The sequence below is a fragment of the Ambystoma mexicanum genome, chromosome 9, assembly GCF_040938575.1.
Source record: "Ambystoma mexicanum isolate Mex_15411 chromosome 9, UKY_AmexF1_1, whole genome shotgun sequence".
In the NCBI taxonomy this organism is placed as follows: domain Eukaryota; kingdom Metazoa; phylum Chordata; class Amphibia; order Caudata; family Ambystomatidae; genus Ambystoma; species Ambystoma mexicanum.
The window spans coordinates 154,691,227-154,713,842 of NC_090931.1; the positions used below are offsets into that span (position 1 = coordinate 154,691,227).

Consider the following 22,616-nt stretch of genomic DNA (forward strand, 5'->3'; position numbering starts at 1 on the left):
AGTGCTACAGCAGGGCTTCACTGTGCAAACCAATGGTCCAGGAGTTGCAGCAGGCGTCATCTTCAGGTTCTTCTTCGGTTCCTTCGTCCAGTGATCGACTCTGCCTTTCAAGCCAAAAGACTTGCCTCTTATACAGTTCTCTCCCTTTCATTCCAGCCTAGCTGTCACTCACCCAGCAGGATGGCTGTCCTTGCCGGACAGTCAGCCAGACAGCCAATCACGTCAGAGTGCATTTGGGTCTCCTAGGAGACTTAGCACAGGGAGTTTCGGGAGCTTCCCTCACTTCCGGCCTACCCCAGACACCCTGGAACCAGAGAGAGGCTTCACTCGTGAATCCCACCACAGACAAAACAAAGGGACCAAACCTGGTTTGGCGGGCAGAGTAAATCTCAAGAAGGACCTTTCCACAAAGAAATTGCGAAAAAAGAAGACCGGGGCATTTTGACAAAAATGGCACCCTTGGGGTGCTTTACTGCAGCTGCAAACGCTGCCCGCGGTAAATGCACAATACGGTAGAAAAAATGAAACCACAGCCACCAGACATTCAGTGAGGAAAATGTTTACATTAGAAGCTAGACAAAGGGGATACTAAGTAACCCCTCCAGCACCCTATTGTAAGATAGTGTGTGCTGGGTCTAGAAAGTTACAAATGTAAGTAAAGTCAATTCACTTTATTGCTCTGGGAAACCGTAGTTTTTCCCAGAGAAGTTATTTAAACCATGGGGAAATCTAAGAGACTTCCCTGCACTAAAGGTGCTGTGTGCCACAGTGTAAAAGGTGATGCCTATGGAGTTTGTCAGACTCCACAGTCAAAAGAAACACAGAGTACAAAAATCACATTAAAATACACGAGAGTGGGGAAAAAGGGTCTCACTCTCTCCGGGTTAAAAAAAATCAAGTCCTCAAAATTCCAGCAAAGTTGCTGGGGGGTCTCTAAGGTAGAGGGAATTGGCACATTTCTGAGAATTCTCCCTAACAGTAACTGTTGGGTAGAGTTATTTTTATGCTTCATCCCCTATCCTAGCAAGACCAAAAGCACTTTTGCCTGGACCTTTTCCATTCTATCCTGAATGAATGGAGCCTTTTAACACTCATTCATTCTCATTTGCTCTCACTTTTGGAACTCTGTGTTTTACCTTTACTATGGCGTCAACCTTCCTCCATACCTCTAAAGGCATCTGTGTTTAACTTTTGCAGCACACAGCTCTTTATGGTCAGTGTTGCTGGGAACTCTTTGGGTTCTTCTTTGAGATTATCTCTTTATCCTTACCAACTACAGTTCTTATTTGTATCCCTCCTAAAACATTATACTAAGAGATTAGCACACACCACTTTATGTGGATTGTGAAGGGGATGTCTTAGTTACTTACCTGTAACTGTATTTCTCCAGCATTGGTATCTTTCATAGATTCAGATGCTTGAATATTCCCCGTCGTCAGACTGGGAATCCTCGGTGATAAATTATATATGGGATACATTACTCACCGTAATCGTATTTCTGATGCTTGTATCTGCTTAGATTCACATGCTGTGCATAGGCCGACATCTAGTGGAAGCTGCGGAGTATTACAGTTTGTTTTTCGAAAGTCGAAAATGGGCGTCGACACAGGCGTGCCAGTAATACTATCCCTAGTGTGACGTCCACTGTACCCAAGATCCCTCACGCGTGTAGGATCCTCAGATTGTATTTTTTCTGACATGAGGAAGCATGAGGAGTAGCGTGAGTACAGATAATCCAAGCAGATAAACAGAAAGGTAAGACTACAAGCAATCATGCGCCTTCTCTCGGAGGGGAGGAAGGGTGGGTCGCATGTGAATCTAAGCAGATACAAGCATCAGAAATACGATTACGGTGAGTAATGTATCCCTTCTGAGGCTTGTGGAATCTGCTTAGATCACATGCTGTGCATAGATTAGCGAGCAGTACCAGAAGAAGGAGGTGGGATGTGAGAAGGGTCATGAGCAAACAGGTGTCTTAGAACCGCTTGTCCCACTTGTGTATCTGTCTTGGAATGAGTGTCAATGCAGTAATGCTGAGTAAAAGTGTGAATAGAGCTCCAAGTAGCCGCTTTGCAAATGGTGTCGAGGGGAACATTTGCAATGAAAGCCAGAGTGGCACCAATGCCTCTAGTAGAGTGGGCCCTTGGCGTAAAAGGCAGAGTCTTTTCAGAAAGAGAGTAACACAGCTGTATACAGTTGATAATCCACTTCGAGATAGCGCCTTTAGAGACGCGATCCCCCTCTCTGCCTGTAGCTACGGAGACAAACAGTTGATCTGTTTTCCTTAGCGGTCTGGTCTTATTTACATAGTATAGGACCGCCCTACGCACATCTAGGGTGTGTAGTTTTACCTCAGCCGAGCTTTGTGGGTTTTTGAAGAAAGCCGGAAGCTCGATGGACTGGTTTACATGGAACTTGGATATGAATTTAGGTGAGAACCTAGGGTGTGTGCGTAAAACCAGTTTGTCCTTGTGGATAGTAAAGAAAGGATCTTGCACTGACAGAGCCTGAATCTCACTGACCCTTCTTATGGAGGTAATGGCTACTAAGAAGGCCGTTTTATAAGTCAGGTGTTTGAGACTACTTTTATGCATGGGTTCGAATGGGGGTCCCATGAGCTTAGCTAGCACCACGTTGAGGTCCCATCCTGGCGGTGGGTTCGAAATAGGAGGGTGAAGTCTCTTTACTCCTTCCATGAAGGCTTTAACCACTGGCACTTTCCACCACGAGACCTTGTTATGGGATGTGGTGTAAGCCGAGAGGGCTGCCAGGTGTACTTTCAGTGAGTTAAAAACCAACCCTGCATCCAGCAGGTGGAGCATGTATGTCACAACGTTGGAAGGAGTGCAATCAACCGGGTTGATTTGTTTATTCTGGCACCAGATAACGAATCTTTTCCACTTATCAAAGTAACAGTGCCTTGTATTTGGTTTCCTGGACTCCTTTAGAATGTCCATACACCTCTGTGGTAATTTGAGATGTCCAAACTCTATGACTTCAGGAGCCATGCTGCTAGGTTCATAGAGTTGGGTTCCTGATGCACTGTTTGACCCTGTTGCTGGGACAGTAGGTTGTACCAAGCTGGGAGTCTGATGGGTTCGCACACCGCCATCCTGCGTAGGTGTGGAAACCATGGTTGTCTCGCCCACATGGGAGCAACTAGGATGAGCGTCATCGATTCCTTGTTCATCTTGTACACCACCTTCCTGATGAGAGGAGTTGGTGGAAAAGCGTACGCAAACATCCCTGACCAGTTCATCCACAGGGCATTCCCTTGGGAGTCCGGTTGGGGGAACCTGGATGCAAATCCTGGGCATTGTTTGTTTTCGCTTGTGGCGAATAGGTCTATAGTGGGGAAACCCCACTGAGAGAAGAGATCTTCTACCACGTCTCTGTGAAGGACCCATTCGTGTTCTTCTGGGAGGGAGTCTCTGCTTAGAGCATCCGCTAGGGAATTGAGCTCCCCTGGAACATGTTGCGATGACAGGAAGATGTTCCGTCTGAGTGCCCATATCCAGATTTTCTGGGCAAGCTTGGACAGATTTGGTGAACGAGTCCCCCCTTGCTTGTTTAGATAGAACATGGCTGTCGTGCTGTCCGTCCTGATCTGCACCGACAAGTTCAGTAGATGGGGCTCGAACGCCTTTAGCGCTCGGAATACTGCCAGAAGCTCTAGCAGATTGATGTGGTTCTTGGCTACTGAGTGAGACCAGAGACCCTGAGCTGTGTGGTGGAGATGGTGAGCTCCCCACCCAGTCAGGCATGCATCTGTAGTTACCACGGCTTGTACTTCGGGATTGTAAAAGGGTTTCCCCTTTGCGAGATTCTCTCTTGTCCACCAGTGTAGGCTCTGTACGAGTGTTGGCGAAACGACCACTAGATCGTCCCAATGACCACTTGCCTGAGACCACTGTTTCGCCAACCATTCCTGCATGGGACGCATGCGCAGACGCGCGTGGGGGACCAGGTAAATGCATGACGCCATCATGCCCAGTAACCGCATAGCTTTGCGTACTGTTATCTGTTGACCTGACTGATAATGCGGAATTTGCAGAAGTATATTCCGAATTCTCTCTTCCGAAGGGAAGGTCAATCCTTTCTGAGTATCTAGGATAGCTCCTAGAAATTGTTTTGAGGTGCTTGGCACCAGACTTGACTTTTTCTCGTTGATAGAGAAGCCTAATTCGTGGAGGAGGTCGATAGTCCTCTGAATGTTTGACCTGCAAATTCCTGGGGTCACCCCCGTTATGAGCCAGTCGTCCAGATAAGGGTACACCGGGATTGCTTCCCTGCGTAGGTGTGCAGCCGCCACCGCCAGTACCTTGGTGAATACCCTTGGTGCAGAAGCTATCCCGAAGGGCAGTACCTTGAATTGGTAGTGGCGACTGTCTACCTTGAAGCGTAAGTACTTTCTGTGCGCTGGGAGCATGGAAATATGAAAATAAGCATCTTTCATATCCAAGGTTGCCATGTAATCCCCCTTTTTTAGGAGGGGGATTACCTCTTGTAGCGTGGTCATACGGAATTTTTGGGGCTTGACATACTTGTTGGCAGGCCGCAAGTCTAATACTGGGCGCATTGTCAAATCTTTCTTTGGCACAAGGAAGTAAGTTGAATAGATACCCTTGTTTACCTGGTGTCCTGGGACGAGTTCTATCGCGTCCTTTTCTAGCAGAATGGCGATCTCCTCGAGAAGGATCCTTTGATGCTCTAGGGAGTGCACTCTTTGTCGTGGAGGATGGTTCCGGGGACGCTGCAGTAGTTCTATACAATATCCTGCGGATACTGTTGACAGCACCCATCTGTCTGAGGTGATCCCTTCCCAAGCCTGGGTGAAGGTGGAAATGCGTCCCCCTACTGGGGTTGCGTGGCAAGGGACCCTGAACTGAGCGTCACTGTTTTGGTGGAGGCGTGCCACCTCCCTTGTTGGGGCTGCCTCTGCCTCTTCCACGACCTCTCTTGTTACCCCTGCCGTAACTCTGGGTAGACTGCTGGTTGTTATTCCATTGTGTACCCTGTCCCTGGGCATAGTTGCCTCTTTGTGAATTTTGTCCGCGTGGGCGACGAAAATTACTGTTCCCCCTCTGGTTAGGGGGTTTGTTGGTAAGCTGGCCAAGGGATTTGAGAGTCTCATATTCATCTTTGGCATTTTTAAGTGCGTCTTCGACCGCTTTCCCAAACAATAGGTCGGGTTCCACTGGCTTGTCTATTAAAGAAGCCTGGGTTTCTGTCTTGAATCCCGACTGCCGTAACCACGCATGTCTTTTGATAACAGTACCTTCTGCTATCAATCTCCCTGCGTTGTCAGCGGCGTCGAAAGTTGCTTTTAAAATGCAACCAGACACGGCTCTCCCTTCTGCCGAGATCCGAGCCAGCTGGCCCTTTAATGGTTCTGGAGCAGAGGCAATGAGCGCCGCGACCTCTTCCCATTGATGGCAATTGTAACTAGCCAACAGGGTGGTGGAATTCGCAATCCTTGCTTGGTAGGCGGACGTTGAGGCTACCTTCCTGCCAAACCCGTAAAGTTTTTTGCTCTCCTTGTCGGGAGGAGCTTCTGATGAAGATAAGGGCGTGCCAGCCCTTTTTCTAGTGTTGGTAACCACTAGGGAATCTGGTTTAAGATGTCCCCTTATATACAGAGGGTCAGACTGGGCTGCCCGGAAAATCTTTTCAATTCTGGGGTTGACAGCTCTGGTGAGGTTCGGATTCACCAGGGAAGGATCTATTCTTCGTTGGATGGATTTGAGGATAGGGATGGTCTGAGCGACTGGTCTTCTCTCTCCTACAAACTCCTCCGCGAAGTCCCTTTCCTCCTGTACACCGTGGGTGTCGATGTGGAAGTGTTCCGCTGCTCGGGCGAGAACCTCGTTAAGGAGGGGCTGGTTATCAACTGGAGAGTCAGTAACTGGGGCTTCGCTTTGTACTGGGGAATCTACTCTGTAAATTTCCTGCTCATCTTCTCCCTCCTCCAAGTCCTCATCCTCCGCATAGTAATCTGTCCCGGTTTGTTCTTCCATCATGTCCAACTCCTGGTCCTCTCTAGGGAAAACTTGTCCCTGGTAACTGGGGAGTGGAGTAGAATATGAAGTGGAGTAAGGCTGAACCTCGAAGGGTTCAGGTCTTTCGACCCGGGGCTTTTTACTTAGCGGGATGGGATCGGAGGAGCCTGAGGGTGTGGCCCCTTGAGGGTTATATGAAAGAAAGTGTTCTGGGTTCTTATCATAAAAATCAGCTAAGGAAGACATCCTAGACATAACCCTGTCTATGTCTTCACTGGACCATTCCCTGGAACAGGGTATTACTTTAGCAGGTGATTTATTTTCAAGGGTAGACTTGTGTTTGCTTGTCTGCTTAGGCTTTACAGGGGTGGAAGGCTGTGCTTTCCGCTGTTTCCCCCCTTCTCCGTGCGTGGAAAAATGTTTTCCCTGTCCCTTGGGGGCCCCAGAGACTTTCGACGCCTGGCGTCGAGGGTCTGGAAAGGTATCTGTGTGCTTCGGGCGTGGGGCCTCACTGGTGTTAACCGCGGTCTCGGTATCTTGGAACGCGGCCTGGGGGTGGAAGTCGTCTTCGTCTCCCGACGATCGAACTTCCGTTAGTGTGTGTAGCGAGGCACTCTTGGCAAGAGTGGATGATTGCCTTGCGTCGTGAGGCGATCTCGATCGAGAGCGCCCAGAGGACACCGAGTCGGACCGTTCTTTTTGTGCCTCTTTCCGGGAAGTCGACGTCGTCGAGGTCCGGTTGGTCTTAGTGTGTTTAGTGTGTGTTAGGTGTGTAGCGCTTGCGTCGCCGGGGGTCTTCCCCATAGCCGCCTTGCCGGACGACCTTCCGAGGTCGGGGACCTGCGCTCGTCGGCTGTCTTTCGACGCCGTAATGCCCTCGCCGTCCGAAAGTACGGCGTCGCTGCCATCGCTGAAGGCGCCCTCCGCTGCCATGGCCTCCTGCCTGGCGTGGTGGGCCCAACGCTTTGTCGAACGGTCCTTAAGTGTCTTAGGTTTAAACCTACTACACGCTCTGCAGTTCGCTTCGGGGTGATCCCTCGGCAAGCAGAGATTGCACGTGGCGTGCCTGTCGACCCAAGGGTATTTGCGATTGCACTTGGGGCAGAATTGAAAAGGGGTACCCTCCATACGCACCTTAAGGCAGCGGGCTGCTAAGTGTAGGAATATATATAAATGTAACTATATATCAAGAGTGAAGAGTATGTACCACCCCCCACTCTCCCTACTTGTAAGGGCCGAGGCCAGCGGCCTACTAGGCCCGGGCCGAGGCCAGCGGCCTACCGAGGCCCAGATCCGTCGTGCAGCAGTCGACGGTCGATGACTTCTCCAGCCGTCGTCGAGGTTGAGGGTCGACGTTGGGGTGGGGAAGGGAATGAATAAGAATTAAAATTATAATAACAGCAAAAGTATGGCTAAGGCCAGGGAACTCCGCAAGATGCTTCCGACCAGTATGGCGGAAAAAAACAATCTGAGGATCCTACACGCGTGAGGGATCTTGGGTACAGTGGACGTCACACTAGGGATAGTATTACTGGCACGCCTGTGTCGACGCCCATTTTCGACTTTCGAAAAACAAACTGTAATACTCCGCAGCTTCCACTAGATGTCGGCCTATGCACAGCATGTGATCTAAGCAGATTCCACAAGCCTCAGAAATATATATATATATATATATATATATATATATATATATATATATATATATATATATATATATACACACTGCCACCTAGCAGTGCATGTACATCGCCCATTATAGCCTATGAGCCACTTCATTGTGTAGTCCCTCCACCTCACTTGTGTCCTTTATGGCCCCAGCCAATGAGGTGGCAGGGCTTAAGCTCCGCCCCCGGCAGCCATCTTCAGATTTTGAACCATAGAGATTACAGTATGATGGATGCCGAGCATAGGAGCAGCCTCTCAGGGGAGGCGGGCGGGCGCATGTGAATCTATGAAAGATACCAATGCTGGAGAAATACAGTTACAAGTAAGTAACTAAGACTTCTCCAGCATTGGATCTTTCATAGATTCAGATGCTTGAATAGAATACCAAGCAGTTAAAACATGCCACCATTATAAACAGATATGCATAATTACAGAAAAACATATTTCTGATCAAACCTTTACCATGCAGCAACACAACGGTTACATACTTCGGGAAAGGTGGGAAAGGAGGCTGGTCCTACCTTATACAAAGAGATGGCGGAGCACTGCCTGTCCAACTGCAGTTTCTTTGTTGGTATCTTCAGTCAGGCAGTAGTGTTTCGCGAAAGTATGCAGAGTGCTCCACGTGGCAGCTCTGCATATGTCTTTCAAGGCCACCCCTGCGTGGAATGCTGTTGACGCCGCCCTTCCTCTGGTGGAGTGCGCAGACGGCGGTCTAGTTAAAGGGTCGCCTTTCAACTGATGACAGTGGGTGATGCAGGACGATACCCAGCGTGCCAGGCTTTGTTTGGATATATGTTGGCCCTTGGTATGGCCAGAGAAGGAAATGAATAGCCGGTTAGAGGAGCGGAACTCCTTGGTTCTTTGCAAGTAAAACTTCAACACCCTAGAAACGTCTAGAGAGTGTAATGTCCTTTCCGCTTCCGAAGCGCGATTCTGGAAGAAGGTTGGTAAAACAATGCGCTCAGTGAACGACATCTCCGAAAGTACCTTGGGGAGGAACTTCGGGTGAGGCCTTAAGATGACACGGTCCTTCTGGAACAAGGTAAACGGAGGTTCCGAAGACAAAGCTTGCAACTCACTGATCCTTCTGGCCGATGTTATGGCTACCAGGAAGGATGTCTTCCAGGACAAGAATTTCATATCGCATCTATGTATGGGCTCGAAGGGAGGTTGCATGAGGGCTGTTAAGACGGTGTTGAGGCTCCAGTCCGGAACTGGTGTAGGTGTAGGCGGATAAGTACGCATCAGCCCTTTCAGGAAGATCTTGATCACTGGTAAGGAGAGTAAGGCGTGCGTCTCCGCGGTTACTGTGTAGGCCGCTATGGCTGACAGATGGACCTTGATAGAGGACAGTGAGAGCCCTGATTTAGCCAGGTGCAACAAGTAAGGCAGAATTTGATCAACCGAGGCCGTGAGGGGATCGATCGCAGAGGTCTCGCACCATTTGGAAAACCTGGTCCATTTTCTGGTGTAGGTGAGTTGCGTGGACGGGGCTCTAGCGGCCCTGATGATATCCCAGCATTCTGATGGTAACTTTAGGTGCATCAGTTTACGCTGCTCAGGAACCATGCTTTGAGGGACAGGCTCCTCAGGTCGTGGTGGAGGACCTTGCGGTTCTGTTGTGTCAGTAGATATTGATGTGATTTGAGACGAATCGGGGTTTTGCAGGATAGATGTCTCAGCGTCGGGTACCAGACTTGCCGTGCCCAATCGGGTGCAATAAGAATCAAGGAACAATCCTGTTCTTTCACCCTGCGAAGTACCCTCGACATGAGGGGAATGGGTGGGAAGGCGTAGAGGAGCTTCCCCGACCAATCCACTGAGAACGCGTCTCCCAGCGATTGGTGCTCGGGGTATCTTGACACAAATCTCTTGCATTTTTTGTTGTTCCTGGTGGCGAAAAGGTCGATCTGCGGATGGCCCCATAAGGCAAATATCCGTCGGGTTTCTCTGTCGTCCAACTCCCACTCGTGTGACGCTGTGTATTCTCTGCTTAATCTGTCCGCTAGGACATTGTCTACTCCTGGAAGGTGCTCTGCCCTGATCTGTATCCCGTAGCGCAAGGCCCATGCCCATAGCTGTTGGGCTTCTTGCGACAGAATCTGAGACCTCGTGCCTCCCTGCTTGTTTGTATAGTGCATGGAGGTCGTGTTGTCTGTCTGGACCGTAAGAACTTGACCAGCTATAACCGGTAGGAAGGCTTTCAGCGCCAACCTTACGGCCCTGAGCTCCAACATGTTGATGTGGAGCTGGGACTCTTGTGCCGACCAAGATCCCTTGGTTTGGAGGTCCGCAAGATGAGCGCCCCAGCCTGATAAGGAAGCGTCCGTCCGCAGCAGGAGGGTCGATGTCGGTGCTTGAAACGGCATTCCCTGTAGAAGATTCCTCGGAGCGTTCCACCATCGAAGGGCCTTGTGCAACGTCGATGGAATCTGGACAATGTCTTCCCAGCATCCGAAAGCTTGTTTCCATTGGTGGTCCAGAGCTTCCTGAACCGGCCTCATGCGAAGCCTGCAGTTCGGTATGAGGAATATGCATGATGACATCATGCCCAATAGGGATTTGTAAGAGCGTACAGATGTTGTCTCTTTCTGTAGGAAGTTCGAAGTTAAGCGTAGAATCGCTGCTATTCTCTCTGTGGATGGTCTCACTCTGGGAATGCTGGAGTCGAGCTCGGCTCCCAGGAAGAGAGCCACCTTGCTGGGAACGAGGCAGGACTTTGTCTGGTTGATGGAGAAACCTAACTCTTTTAGGAGGTTGACCGTCCTCGACACTGCCGAACGAGCCTTTGCAGCTGAACTTGCCTTTATCAGCCAATCGTCCAGGTATGGAAAAGGTCCGTTCCTGCTCTCCTGAGACTTGCCGCTACCGGTGCCAGGCATTTCGTGAAAACTCTTGGCGCCGATTTTAGACCGAACGGAAGCACTTGAAACTGAAAGTGGAGCCCTCCCACTGTGAACCTGAGGAACTGCCTGTGTGCTGGATGGATCGGAATGTGGAAGTGTACATCCTCCAAGTCTAAAGTGGCCAAGAAGTCGTGCTTGTTTAACCAAGGTAGCACCCCTTGTAGAGCTACCATCTTGAAAGTTATGCGTTTGATGAACTTGTTGAGAGCCCTCCGGTCCAAGATGGGCCTCCATTGACCGTTTTTCTTTCTGACGAGGAAGAATCGGGAGTAGAAACCTTTTCCCCTCTGAGAATAGGGTACTGGTTCTACTGCTGCCTTCTGGAGCAGTTTTTGCACTTCGGACATGACCTGTCTTAGCATATGCACTCTGCGGGGAGTTGGAGGCAGGGAAGGAGGTTGGTCCAGAAATTCCAAGGTGTGACCCTTTCGGATCACCTGTAACACCCATTTGTCCGATGTAATTGACCGCCAGCGCTGGAAAAACTGTCTCACCCTTCCCCCCACCGGGGCGTGGTGACGGGGGGGGGGGGGATTGGTCGTCAGTTCTGCTTGCCTTGCGACTTCCCTTGGGCGGAGCCACGTCTGCCTCTATGGGCGTATCTGTTGGATGACTGATATTTATTGGCTTGGTACGTGCCGCCTTGTGCTTTTTGACCATAGGAGGAACGACTGTATCCCCTGAACTTGGAAGATGAACCTCTAAAGGGACGAAAAGACCGATGGTCCTTACTTTTGTCCTTTAAAGAACTGATGGCTCTGGCTGTGTCAGTGTCTGTCTTGATTGCCTTCAAATGGTCGTCTATCTTTTTCCCAAAGAGATCTTGGCCATCAAATGGCATGTCTAGTATCTGCGCCTGAACTTCAGGTCTAAAGTTAGTAGCCTTCATCCAGGCCTGCCTTCTGAGCACTGTGCCGTGCGCCATCTGTCTGAAGCCTGATTCGGCCACATCAACTGCTGCGTCGATCATGTGATCCGATGTTGCTTCACCATCCGCGATTATGGATTTTGCCTCCTCCTGGAGCTCCGGTGGTAATTGTTTCGCCAAGTTAGACATGCGGAGCCAAAGCTCGCGATCGAATCTTGCGGTCATGGCCAGTGCATTACCCGCTCTGATTGTAAGTGATGCAGAAGATGATACTTTCCTGCCCATGGCTTCCAATTTACGTCCGTCCTTATCCGGTGGGGCCGACAACGGTGAGGAGGGGTTGGCGAGTTTCTTTCTGGCCGCCACTGTAATAACTGAGTCCGGTTTCGTATGACCCCTTAAACAAAGCGGTGCCGAATCCGGAGCTTTATATTTCTTTTCTGGCCTGGACACCAACGCCGGAGTCGATAAGGGCGTAGATAGGATCTTGGATCCGGAATCCCAGATGGTATGGAGGAGGGGAATTGTGGTCACTGTCCTCCTTCGTTTGTCCCTGTGCTCGTAGAGCACTGATTGCCTTTCCTCCGAAGAAACCTGAATTTTAAACAGTTCTGCGGCTTTACCTATTATGGTGTGGAAAGAGACGAGATCATCCGGTGGTGAGGCCTTGCCCGGCGAGTCTCTCCTCCTGGGCTTCTCGACGACGTAGTCATCCCAATCACTGGGTGCGTCTGGCTCCTGAGTAATTTCTCCTTCTTCTGGTTCCGAAAATTCACCAAAAGGATCCTCCTGCCAGTCTGATACCGAGATGGTGGACGGTACCATGGTGGGATCTACTTCCGGAGATCGCGGTCTGTGCGATGACTGTGGTGACGGGACTCTTGTAGGTGAAGCACTGTGGGTGCTGCTCCTCGGTCTTCGAGCAGGTGATCTCATCCGTTTTTGCTGTCTACTCCTGTAAGGAGAGCAACCCGATGTGCCTGGAATCGGGGATGACTCTCTAGGAATGGGATTAATCGGAATTTGCTTCTCCCTTTGCGGTTTGTAAAATTCTTCTACAATCCTCTGCACGGATAACATGAGCACCGGGTCATGAGGATATTCGGATTCTCCCGTGGACGGGTGCCAAGGAGGGCTGTATTGTTTCGGTAAGGGACCGATGGACTCTTCCACCACTTCCGCATCGGAGAATTCTTCCTGAAGAATTATATCCGGAAGTTCTGCCATGTGCCCCAAAGGTGAAAATTGCTGTACCAGAGGTTCAGTTACAGTATTCTTCTCAATGATATTGCTTGTAATGACAGGAGCTTCAAGAGTGAGAGGCAGTAATTCCTCTAACTGCCGAAATTTGCGGTGCCTCTGAAGGCGTTATGGATGATGTTATCCTCGTCGACGACTGAGATTTTCCCGTCGACGAGGGCTTCGCCGCCGACCGAGATTTTCCCGTCGACGGCTGAGATTGTCCCGTCGGCGAAGGCTTCGCTGTCGACTGAGATTTTCCCATCGACGACTGAGATTTTCCAGTCGACGAGGGATTCGTGGTCGACGACTGACATTTTCCCGTCGACGAGGGCTTTGTTGACGAATGTGGAGTGTGTTCCGTGGACGACTGCGTCATGGACGAATACTTCGTGGACGAGTGGTGTTTCTTGCTCGTCGACGATTGCTTCGCGGTCGACATGTCCGATGACGATGATCTAACTGTCGACGATGTCTTAAGCGTCGTCATCGTCGATGCTGGTTTCGTTGACGGTATGGCCGATAACGGGCCTTTACCTTTCCCTTCATTCGTGGGCGGTTTACCCGCCGATGACTGCCCCCCCCCCCCCCGTTTTTTGCAAACTCCTCCTTACCTCTGGAGGCAGATTTTGCTGACTTTTTCTGGCTTGACAGGTCAACTGGAGGCAGAAAGGGTATCAATTCCAGCTTCCTCTTTTTGGATTTGGGAGAGGAACTCCTTTCCACTGAAGAGGCCCTTCTCTTTGAAGTTTGCCTCTCAGATGGAATGCTGGATTGGACAGGAGCTGTTCTGACAGACTCTTCGTCCGAAGATTGATCCCTGGATTCCAGGTATGAAAGGAGACTTCTATTCCGGTCATGAAGGGTCTTGGTGGAAAAAGTTTTACAAATCTCACATTTTTTAATGTCATGTGGGTACAGACAATAAATGCAATGCTCGGGGGGGTCCTTGTAGTAAACCAATTTCTTCTTGCACCTCGTGCAGTCCCTGAACAGGGAAGGCTTCCTGACAGCCTGAGGTGCCTCCATTCCTGAAGAGAAGTTCAGTCGACGATTTTGAGAGGAAAACAACAAGTTTTACCACCAAGGTTAATTTGGAAAGAAAGCCCCTAAGAAGGGGAACAAGATGGAATATATTTTACAAATATATTCCACAGAAAAGAAGAAAGAATTTGAAAAAGCTCAGAGAGCTTGAGGATTCCCTGTGTCTGATAGACTGCGGTGAAAAATCTGAAGATGGCTGCCGGGGGCGGAGCTTAAGCCCTGCCACCTCATTGGCTGGGGCCATAAAGGACCAAAGTGAGGTGGAGGGACTACACAATGAAGTGGCTCATAGGCTATAATGGGCGATGTACATGCACTGCTAGGTGGCAGTGTATATTATATATATATATATATATATATATATATTTATTTTAAAAAATAAAATTTATTATTATTTAATTTATCACCGAGGATTCCCAGTCTGACGACGGGGAATATTCAAGCATCTGAATCTATGAAAGATCCAATGCTGGAGAAACAAAGTATCCCCTTCTCTCTGCTCCTGTGACTTTTTAGTCACATAGACCACCCTATAGTTATGGATGGTAGCAGTGGAAATGTTCTACCAACTATTGTGCTTCTTTTTACCGCAGACTGTAGTCAGAGTTCCGGTTCTGCACAATAGGGTCACCTATGTAGTAATTTCTATTGTGGTTGTTCTTTGTTAGCCCATCTTCTACCATTCAGGGAGGGGGAGGTCTCTGTGAGTGTTTTGTCTTTGGCGGTAACCCTTGGATGTCCCTGCCTAGGCCCCAGTGTGTCTGGGCAGGCAGGAAGTGGGGGAGCAGTTTAACTCCCTTGCCCTTTGTCTGCCTGAATGGAACCAGTGCCCACTGGTGGCCTGGCTCGATTGGACAGCCACCCGCCCCTTTCTGTAAACTTATGAGATTGCAGAAGAGTGTGCTGAAACTGAATAAAAGGTAAGGTTCCAGAGGTGAAAAGCAAGTTGACCACTTGTAACTGAACTAAGTGAAGACGTCGTCGACCAGAGATGCCTGCAGAACCTTTGCATCACCGTGCGGCAACCAGTGCTCTCCAGACCCCGATTTCTACTCAACAGAGGAGTTCCAAAGAGGACAACTCCTTCTCTTTGGTTGGTAGGACCAACTAGCTTGCAATCACTTAACTTGCTAAAATAGTTTATAGGCCCAAGCTAGTCGTTTAAAGATATAGAGATGGTACAGACGTCATGTTTCATTGTAAGAACAGATGCAAGGTTTGTGGGCACTCGGAGAAAAAGAGGCACAAGACCGTCAGTTTCATAAATGTGATGGGCTGAGCAATTGGTTCTCTTGTATTGGGAGAGAGGCGAGCAAGCAGGCGACATTGGTGCACTGTTGAGAATATCGAAAGGATCTCGATCTCAGGAGATGAGCGAGACATGGATTACGGGTAAAGCAGGGCCGTCGATGTGGAGGGAATATAGTGCGTGAGAAAGTGTAGAGGCATGGAAATGATGCACAAGAAATGTGGGAAGACAACCTGTGAAGGGAACAAGGTTGGACTGGAGGGAATATAGGCAAAATGGGAGTGTAGGAATGGTAGGATTTGCAATTTTGCTGCACAACGAATAAGCAAAATTCCCGAGCATAATTAAATGGATGTTTCGGAATTCTTCATCTCTTCAAAGACTATTTGGATATAGCAATAAATCAGTTACTTGGATGGAGTTTCGGGCTGTAGGGCCTCAGAACACTAAATGAGTACCCTCTGTTTTAAAGCATCACTTTTGCCCACAAGTTGAACTCGCACAATCATTACCTGTGGTAAACCGGTGGCTTTGGACAGCTGCTCCTGGAGCTGTGGAATGTGTTTCTTTGCCTCTTGAATCTCTTTGAAGAGGCGTGAGGAAGGAGCCCGACCGTAGTCCTCCTGTAAAGACTGAAAACAAACCTGATGGTAAATATTTGGATGGATATTTGTTCAGGAGATCTTTCCAGAGCCCTCTTTCTAAGGGTGCAAAAAGATTAGAAAAGTAAGATAGGCTGTCCAACAAATATAGTCCAATCTCCCTCCATTTGTAATGTAGCAGAGCAGTCTTGGCCTCAATTCAGGGTACAGTTAGGCCAAATAGATTACACAAAAGAGGACATTGGACAGGTATACTGAAAAATACCCTATCAGAGATATTCAGTAGACATTCAAATAAGTATGTTGTTTTTATAATAGGTTTGTTTTCTTTTTATGTATACAAATCAGTAAAGGATTTGCCTGTGGGCAAATCCTATGCAAGTCCATGCTAAAGGGGTCGGGGCATCACTAGACAACAGTAATATGCTTCAGTCAGATTCAGAATCCACATGCCAGTACAGTAACCTCCACAGCATTTCCCCCAAACTCAAATATACAGTAATGCAAATAGCCTGTAGGTTAATAATACAGTGTATGGGGGCAGATTGCTCTAAAACAAGCAATGCCCCCTAAAGGCCCAGCAAAAGTAAGAACAATTAGGCTTAAAATACTAGACCTCCATGGTCCTAATGCACAGTTAGAAAAACAGTGAAACAAAAGAACTCTGGGTAAATACTGTAATATTTCTCAGATGGTGTTAAACGATTTCAAAAAATCAACGCTAGGGGTGGCTTTTGGGAGGCCAGCCTATTATGCTGAACAGGAATGACGCCTAGCCAAACCCAATGAAGGTGGGTAGCAGAGAGGCAAGACTTAGACTCAAGATGGGTGCAAGCGTGGTCTAGGGCTACAATGGGACACAGACCACTTCAATAACTCCAGTTAGACAGGGAAGTAGACAAATATGGTTAATTAGGGCCTTAAAATACACGCTAAGCAATGGAACTATTGGGTTGTCGCAATAGTATCAAATACATACATGCATCCACCATTGTAGAACTCCTACACTTTACCTTTAAGACAGTTAAGCAACGGTTAGCAGATTTAGCAGCAATACTTCAATAACTGTGTGGTTTAAGAAACCTGAAGGTGTCTCACCCGCTATTCTCCAGGGATCTGTCATCCAGGTGGCCAGGACACGGCCATCACTTTCGGATTCAGTTCCTGGGGGTGGACCAGTGCAGGAGGATCACCTGGATGAGGGGTCTTCAGGGAGTGGGAAACGGGATGGTGAGACATGGTAATCCCCTTCCCTGGAACACCTTTTCCCCATCCTACCAGGATACTTAGGAACTATACCCCTCACCCCTTTTCCGACAAACCCTTTCTCACGGACAGCTCACTGTGGTAGAACACAGACTTACAACTGACATGTTCCAACAAAACAGTCAGCCAGAGTCCGGCAATTACTGATCATTACACACACACCTGACTTCCATCACACTTCCACACATGGATAAAAGACGGAGCACAAAAGCACACTCTAAACAAGGCAAAGCACACGAGGAAGCAGCAGTTCCAAGATGGCAGTTTAATAAGAGGAGAAAGACGGCAAGACCAGGGAGGGTTCAAGGAGTCAAGTGCCCTTGGCCTTTTCAGTGGAAAACCATTACTTTCATGAGCCTTCAAGAATAAGAAAAATAAGACCTGAAATTAAAGCGGAGGAAACACGCATTGTGTGTCACAGGTACCCAGGGCTCTCCCGCGTCGATAGCCAATGCGGGGAGAAGCGGTTGTCGCTGTGGTACCGTCCTTGGCTCCTACAACAAAGCAGCGACAGTAAAGTCAGCACAGCTGGTGAGTCAAGGAAACTGGTAGCAGACCGGTTTGTGTTAGAACCAAGTTTGCAAGTAGCAACATTGTATGGAGAAATCTGAAGAGAACAGTGTGTGAAGCATATGTGATCAGCGACGCAAATATAATTGACTGGAGTGACTGTACTTTTGAATCCAAGATAGATACCGTATTCAGAGTGGTCCGGCGCAACAAGGGTGTTCATTCGAAGGTCTATGTTGAGTATCCAACTGAGGAGGAGATCTCGGGTCTGTTTAGACACCATGAGTCACCAGAGAAAGAATATTCTCTGAACATTGGAGAAGGGGATCTGATCCCAGAAGAGGGGACTCCAAGGGAACAATCATTGTAGAAAAGGGATCTGAGCCGGGCAGAGGGGGCTCCATGGTGAAAAGTGAATCACCTGAATTGAGAACTTGTAAGAGGAAAGGAACTTTATTTGTTTCGATACATCAGGCCCTCCGAATCAAGAGACTTTAATAAGTAAAAAGATTTGCACACAGAAGGCCCTGATGCTAGTAATGGAACTGTATCCTTGTGCCGAAGAAGCCACAGAGTGTGCTGTGCTAAAGTGAACCGCCTTGTTCCGTGCTGAAAACGTGGGGAAGGGAGGCCAACGGCCTGAGCATCCGGACATATCATTTTTGTGAACACTTCTTTTTTCATAAACACTACCCCACCCCATTTGTATTTAGAGGTAAGGATTGGCAATCTTTTTTTTTAGTATAGGCCCTTTTATTTTTACGAGTCCCCACTAGGAATGCATTATTATTCGATGGTCCTAGCTTGCTCCCATCAGTAGATTTAGGATTAGATCGGCATTTATCACACTCTTGAAATGTGGTCACTTGTGTCCGTCTTACTGTTGATACTATGCCTTCTTTACAACAGTAAAATCAGTGGAAATAACAGAACGGTTAATTCTGAACCAGATAAACACAGGTAAGTAATCAGTTGATATAATGTAGTTAACGCACCTGAGAGCAATCCTGGAATAATTAAATCCCCCAACTCTTATTAAGTCCAGCCCTGAGATGGAATGGGGCCTAGTGCCTTATAATCACCAGTTCCACAAGTTATACTGTTCAGGTAGGTTTACTATAGAATTGAGCAATGCAAGCGGTTGTGATTCAATGATCCAAAAGTTAAGGGAAGTTCAGGTAAGCAGCGACCAAGTTACTTCACTGGTGCAAGCCCCCCCCTGTGGGAATCCAGGCCTGCTGCGACTCCGTAGGTTTGCTGCTTTACAGTCTTTATATGCAGTTCTCATGTTCCTCTTAGTTCGAATAATAATGTCTTGCTTCTTTCCTTTTAGGTATGGAAAGGTATTTTGGTGTTGTCATGCAGTTTGAAGATGAGCATGGGCCAGTAGGTGAAAGCGCGGTGTGCGCGATGCTGTCCGGTGAGTAATGCACGGCGCTGTTTCGCCTTTTATATTGCTAACCTGTGTCTTTTCTCTCCTTGGGGGTTGCGATGTTCCTCGCCGAGCGCTGTAATGTTCCAGCAATGATACTGACCAGGAGATGACTACCCAGGTAAGAATTGTGTGGCTTTCTTCATTCCGGAGGAAACGTGAGTAAACACTTACTAATGCTGTCTTTCTTTCTCCTATTTCCAGGTGATGGTATTCCAGGATGCGTTCGGTGCCGGATGAAGGAGTTCAGACCTTCAGGTGAGTGGAACTGAAGTCGGCGATGGATTGAAGACAGGATACTGTTCCAGGTAAGTTTCATAGTGTTCTCTCTCGCTCTCTCTCTGGAGGTCCTTGGTTTCAGGTAAACTGGCATCAAAGAACTGGACACGGTGAGCGTTACGCTGCCCACAGCAGAATAACGCAAAGCATGATCTGCTGTTTGGGTGCGGTTTAAATAGTCTCAGGTAAAGTAGTCCAGGTAAAATAGTCCCAGGCCTGTCACACCCAAAGTAGTCCAGGTAAAGTAGTCCCAGGCCTGCCACACCCAAAAGACTAGACCGCATAGCTCAGTTCCTTGTAACTGAGCTGTGTGTGCGCCTCCATGTTGGCTGAACTCCCCCGCCCCCCCCCCCCCCCCCAAGTTAAATAGTCCCAAGTAAATAATCCCATTCTAATGTTGGTCTTAATGATGGTTATGAGCCTGGCGCCAAAGGCGCCAGGACTGACCTCAAAAGAGTCTTGGATGAGGTTTTAAGGCCTTTGACCTGGCCCTAACTGGAAGGCGGACTTCCCAGTGAGGGCCAGTGGCAAGGGTCATGACAGGGAGCTGGGTTAGATATAGGAGGATTAATTCTCTTCACTCCCTCCTTGAAGGCTTTAATAACTGGAACTTTCCACCATGACACCTTATGTTGAGTCGTAGTTTAGGCAGAGAGTGCAGCTAGGTGAACTTTAATAGAATTAAAGACTAAACCTGAGTCCAACAAGTGAGTCAGATATAGAACAATCTGTGTGGGAGACCAGTCAACCGGGTTGATGCTCTTTGACCTACACCAGATGACGAACCGTTTCCACTTGCTAGAGTAGCAGTAACAAGTGTTTGGTTTCCTCGCTTCTCTGAGAATGTCCAAGCATCTCTGAGGGAGCTGGAAATGACCAAATTCTAGGACCTCAGGAGCCAAGTTCAGGGTCTGTGGGCATGGGTGCAGCGTTTGGCCCCTGTCCTGTGACAGCATGTTGTACGGGCAGGGTAGTATCAATGGAGGAGACAGTGACATCTCCATCAGATGAGCGAACCAGGGTTGGCGGGCCCACCAGTATCAGGGTAACTAGTTCCTGGTGCATCTTGTGCACTATCTTGTTGAGAAGGGGAGTCGGGGGTGGGGGGGTTTAGGGGGAGAGTGTAGACAAATTTCCCTGACCATGTTATCCAGAGACCGTTCCCCTTGGAGCGGTTCTGGGGGTACCTGGAGGCGTAATCTTGGCATTAGGTGTTTTCCAGAGTTGTGAACAGGTCGATCTCTGGGAAGCCCCATTCTGCAAAAACGTTGGAGACAATGTCTTCGTGTAGTCGTCATTCATACTCTGTGGTCAGAGGGAAGTCTCTGCAGAGTTCATCTGCCAGAAGATTGAGTTCCCTGGTACATGTTGAGATAACAGGACATGTGTTTGAGAGCCCAATTCCAGATGTTCTGGAACAGCTTGGACAGTCCTGGAGAGTGAGTGCCTCCTTGCTTGTTCGGGTATGTTAGGCAGAAATATCTCTTTAGGCTGAATTTCCTAACCTAGTGAGTCCCCCAGCAGCTTCGCAGGATTTCTGGAGGAGTTATTTTTTTCCTCCTGCCAAGAGTGAGACTCTCTTTCTCCCACTCTTGGACATGATTTATGGTATTCCTTTGACTGGTAATGTGTTTTATGGGCTATGGGGGTCCTTTACTCCATAGGGTCTCATGTGTTTTTCCTATGTGTGTTACACAGCACCCTCCGTGCAGTAACACAGGGGTGTCATAGTGACACCCCACCATAGACTCCATACCCTGGGACTGACTACTGTCTCCCAGGGCATGTAAAGTCACCATTGGCTTTACTAGTCCCAAATTATTAACAGAAACCAGTACAAACCATCATATTGTGGACGTACTGGTCGGGGCAATTCAATTGCCCCGGGGTCTGTTAGTCGAGGGGGCACGTCTCCGTCCCCCCCTGATCGAGTTTTGGCTGGTGGCAGTGGAAACTACTTTTTATAATCGAACGCAAATATTTTCCTATGGGATTTTCCCATTGTTCGAGGCTACCAACTTTAATTATTTAATTCTCATAGCCTCGACCATACCGCCTGTTTATTTAATTAATATTAATTCGCGTGGAATTTTTTGCCAAGACTCGATTCTAAAATGGCGTTTGTGTTCTCTTCTGTGACTCCAACCCAAGTCGAGCCCTTTGTTCCACTTTTTGGCGGGCTTCTCCACAGAAGCCTCCAAAAGTGGTACCACTCTGTCTGGGTACCACAGGGGGTATGGGAGGGGGTTTAGGCACCCTGGACTGGTCGCACTCTTGTGTGATTTGCCCAAGTGGTGATCCGGCCAGCTCACCACTTAGCATGTTTGAGTGACAGCTAGGCTGAGTGAATGGGGGTTTTCTGCATAAAAGCAGGGCTTTGGGGATTGGAACTTCAGAAGTCGCCACAGGACCTGAGAATCCGACGAGGGAGAAGCTGAGCCGACCTACCACGAAGACACCACCGGCGGAGCCCTGCAGAACCGACTCACCACTTACCGACGACAGAGAAGATCTCCCGGCTGGAGAGGCTTCTTCCCCCGACTGGTGGGCACAACCAGTTTACCTTCCTTTCTTCGCACCCCAGCCCGGTTTGTGGTCTAACTGCCCGTGCCAAGCACCCCGGCGGCCGGATAGCCACTCACCACTGAACCGCGAATCACCGGACCGCTCCTTGTACCTGAGAAACTCTGCGGCTGGTTTCTTACCCGTCAGTGCAACGGACTCCTTTCTTCCTCCATGACGAGATCCCCTCTTCCCCTGGACGAAGCACCGACTTGCACCCGCTGCCAGGAACAACTGCCCCCGCTGGAGCGTTCTCACCACTTTAAGCTACCGTGTCCGCCAGGCCTCCCTTTCTAAAGATTGATACAAGGTAATAATCCCTTAACCTTCTGGACTGGGCTGGCCGCCTTGACCCTCTAACTGGTCCCTTTCTTTGGTCCAACTCCTTTTTGAACCTTTACAAGACTCTTGTGCACTGCAACCATGTGACCTTGGACACATTTCGTTTGGATCATCTGAAAGTGGATCCGGCCGCTTGAACTCTAACTTCACGGTTTTACTTTGGCTTTCCCCCTTATGATGTTCTGATAAGTGTTGGGATCTGTTTCAACTTGTTCTCTGCTCTTCTCTCCCTTTTTAAAACAAACTATTAGAGTGCCATCGACGTTAAGCGCTCGCCGCTGTCTGAAAATAAGTGGGGCTTTACTTAAGACTTGTCTAATATTCTTTTAAGGGAGTGTATATCTTTTAGTGACCGTGTTTTTGAATTGCTTAGTATTAGTGCCTGTGTGTTTTTCTAGATGTGGTTTTAAATAAATAATGATATCTCTTTTACAGCAAGCCCTGGTCAGTGTTTACTTGTTCTACTGTGTTCTCTTGACATATTGTGAATACTCTCAATACTGCCTAACTCTTCTTGAGGGAAGTCTGACTGCTCAGCCACAGCTACCAAGTAAATCTATGTGGTACAGACTGCTACCAAGTGGGTTTACTGCCAAACACCTGTAGTCCTAAATCTTTTGCAGTGGTCCCAGAGGGAACTCACAGGTTTC

The 22,616-nt window shown here is 48.6% G+C and overlaps 1 protein-coding gene across 6 annotated transcripts in view; it reads right to left on the bottom strand.

Annotated features, from left to right (window-relative positions):
* Positions 1 to 22,616, bottom strand: part of ARHGEF12 (Rho guanine nucleotide exchange factor 12) — a 1,284,704-nt gene that overhangs the window by 865,822 nt on the left and 396,266 nt on the right. For all 6 annotated transcript variants that reach the window (XM_069614339.1, XM_069614338.1, XM_069614336.1 and 3 more), the window contains one exon: positions 15,486 to 15,605. In XM_069614339.1, coding sequence (XP_069470440.1) covers positions 15,486 to 15,605 — 120 coding nt within the window. The remainder of the gene's footprint in view (positions 1 to 15,485; positions 15,606 to 22,616) is intronic.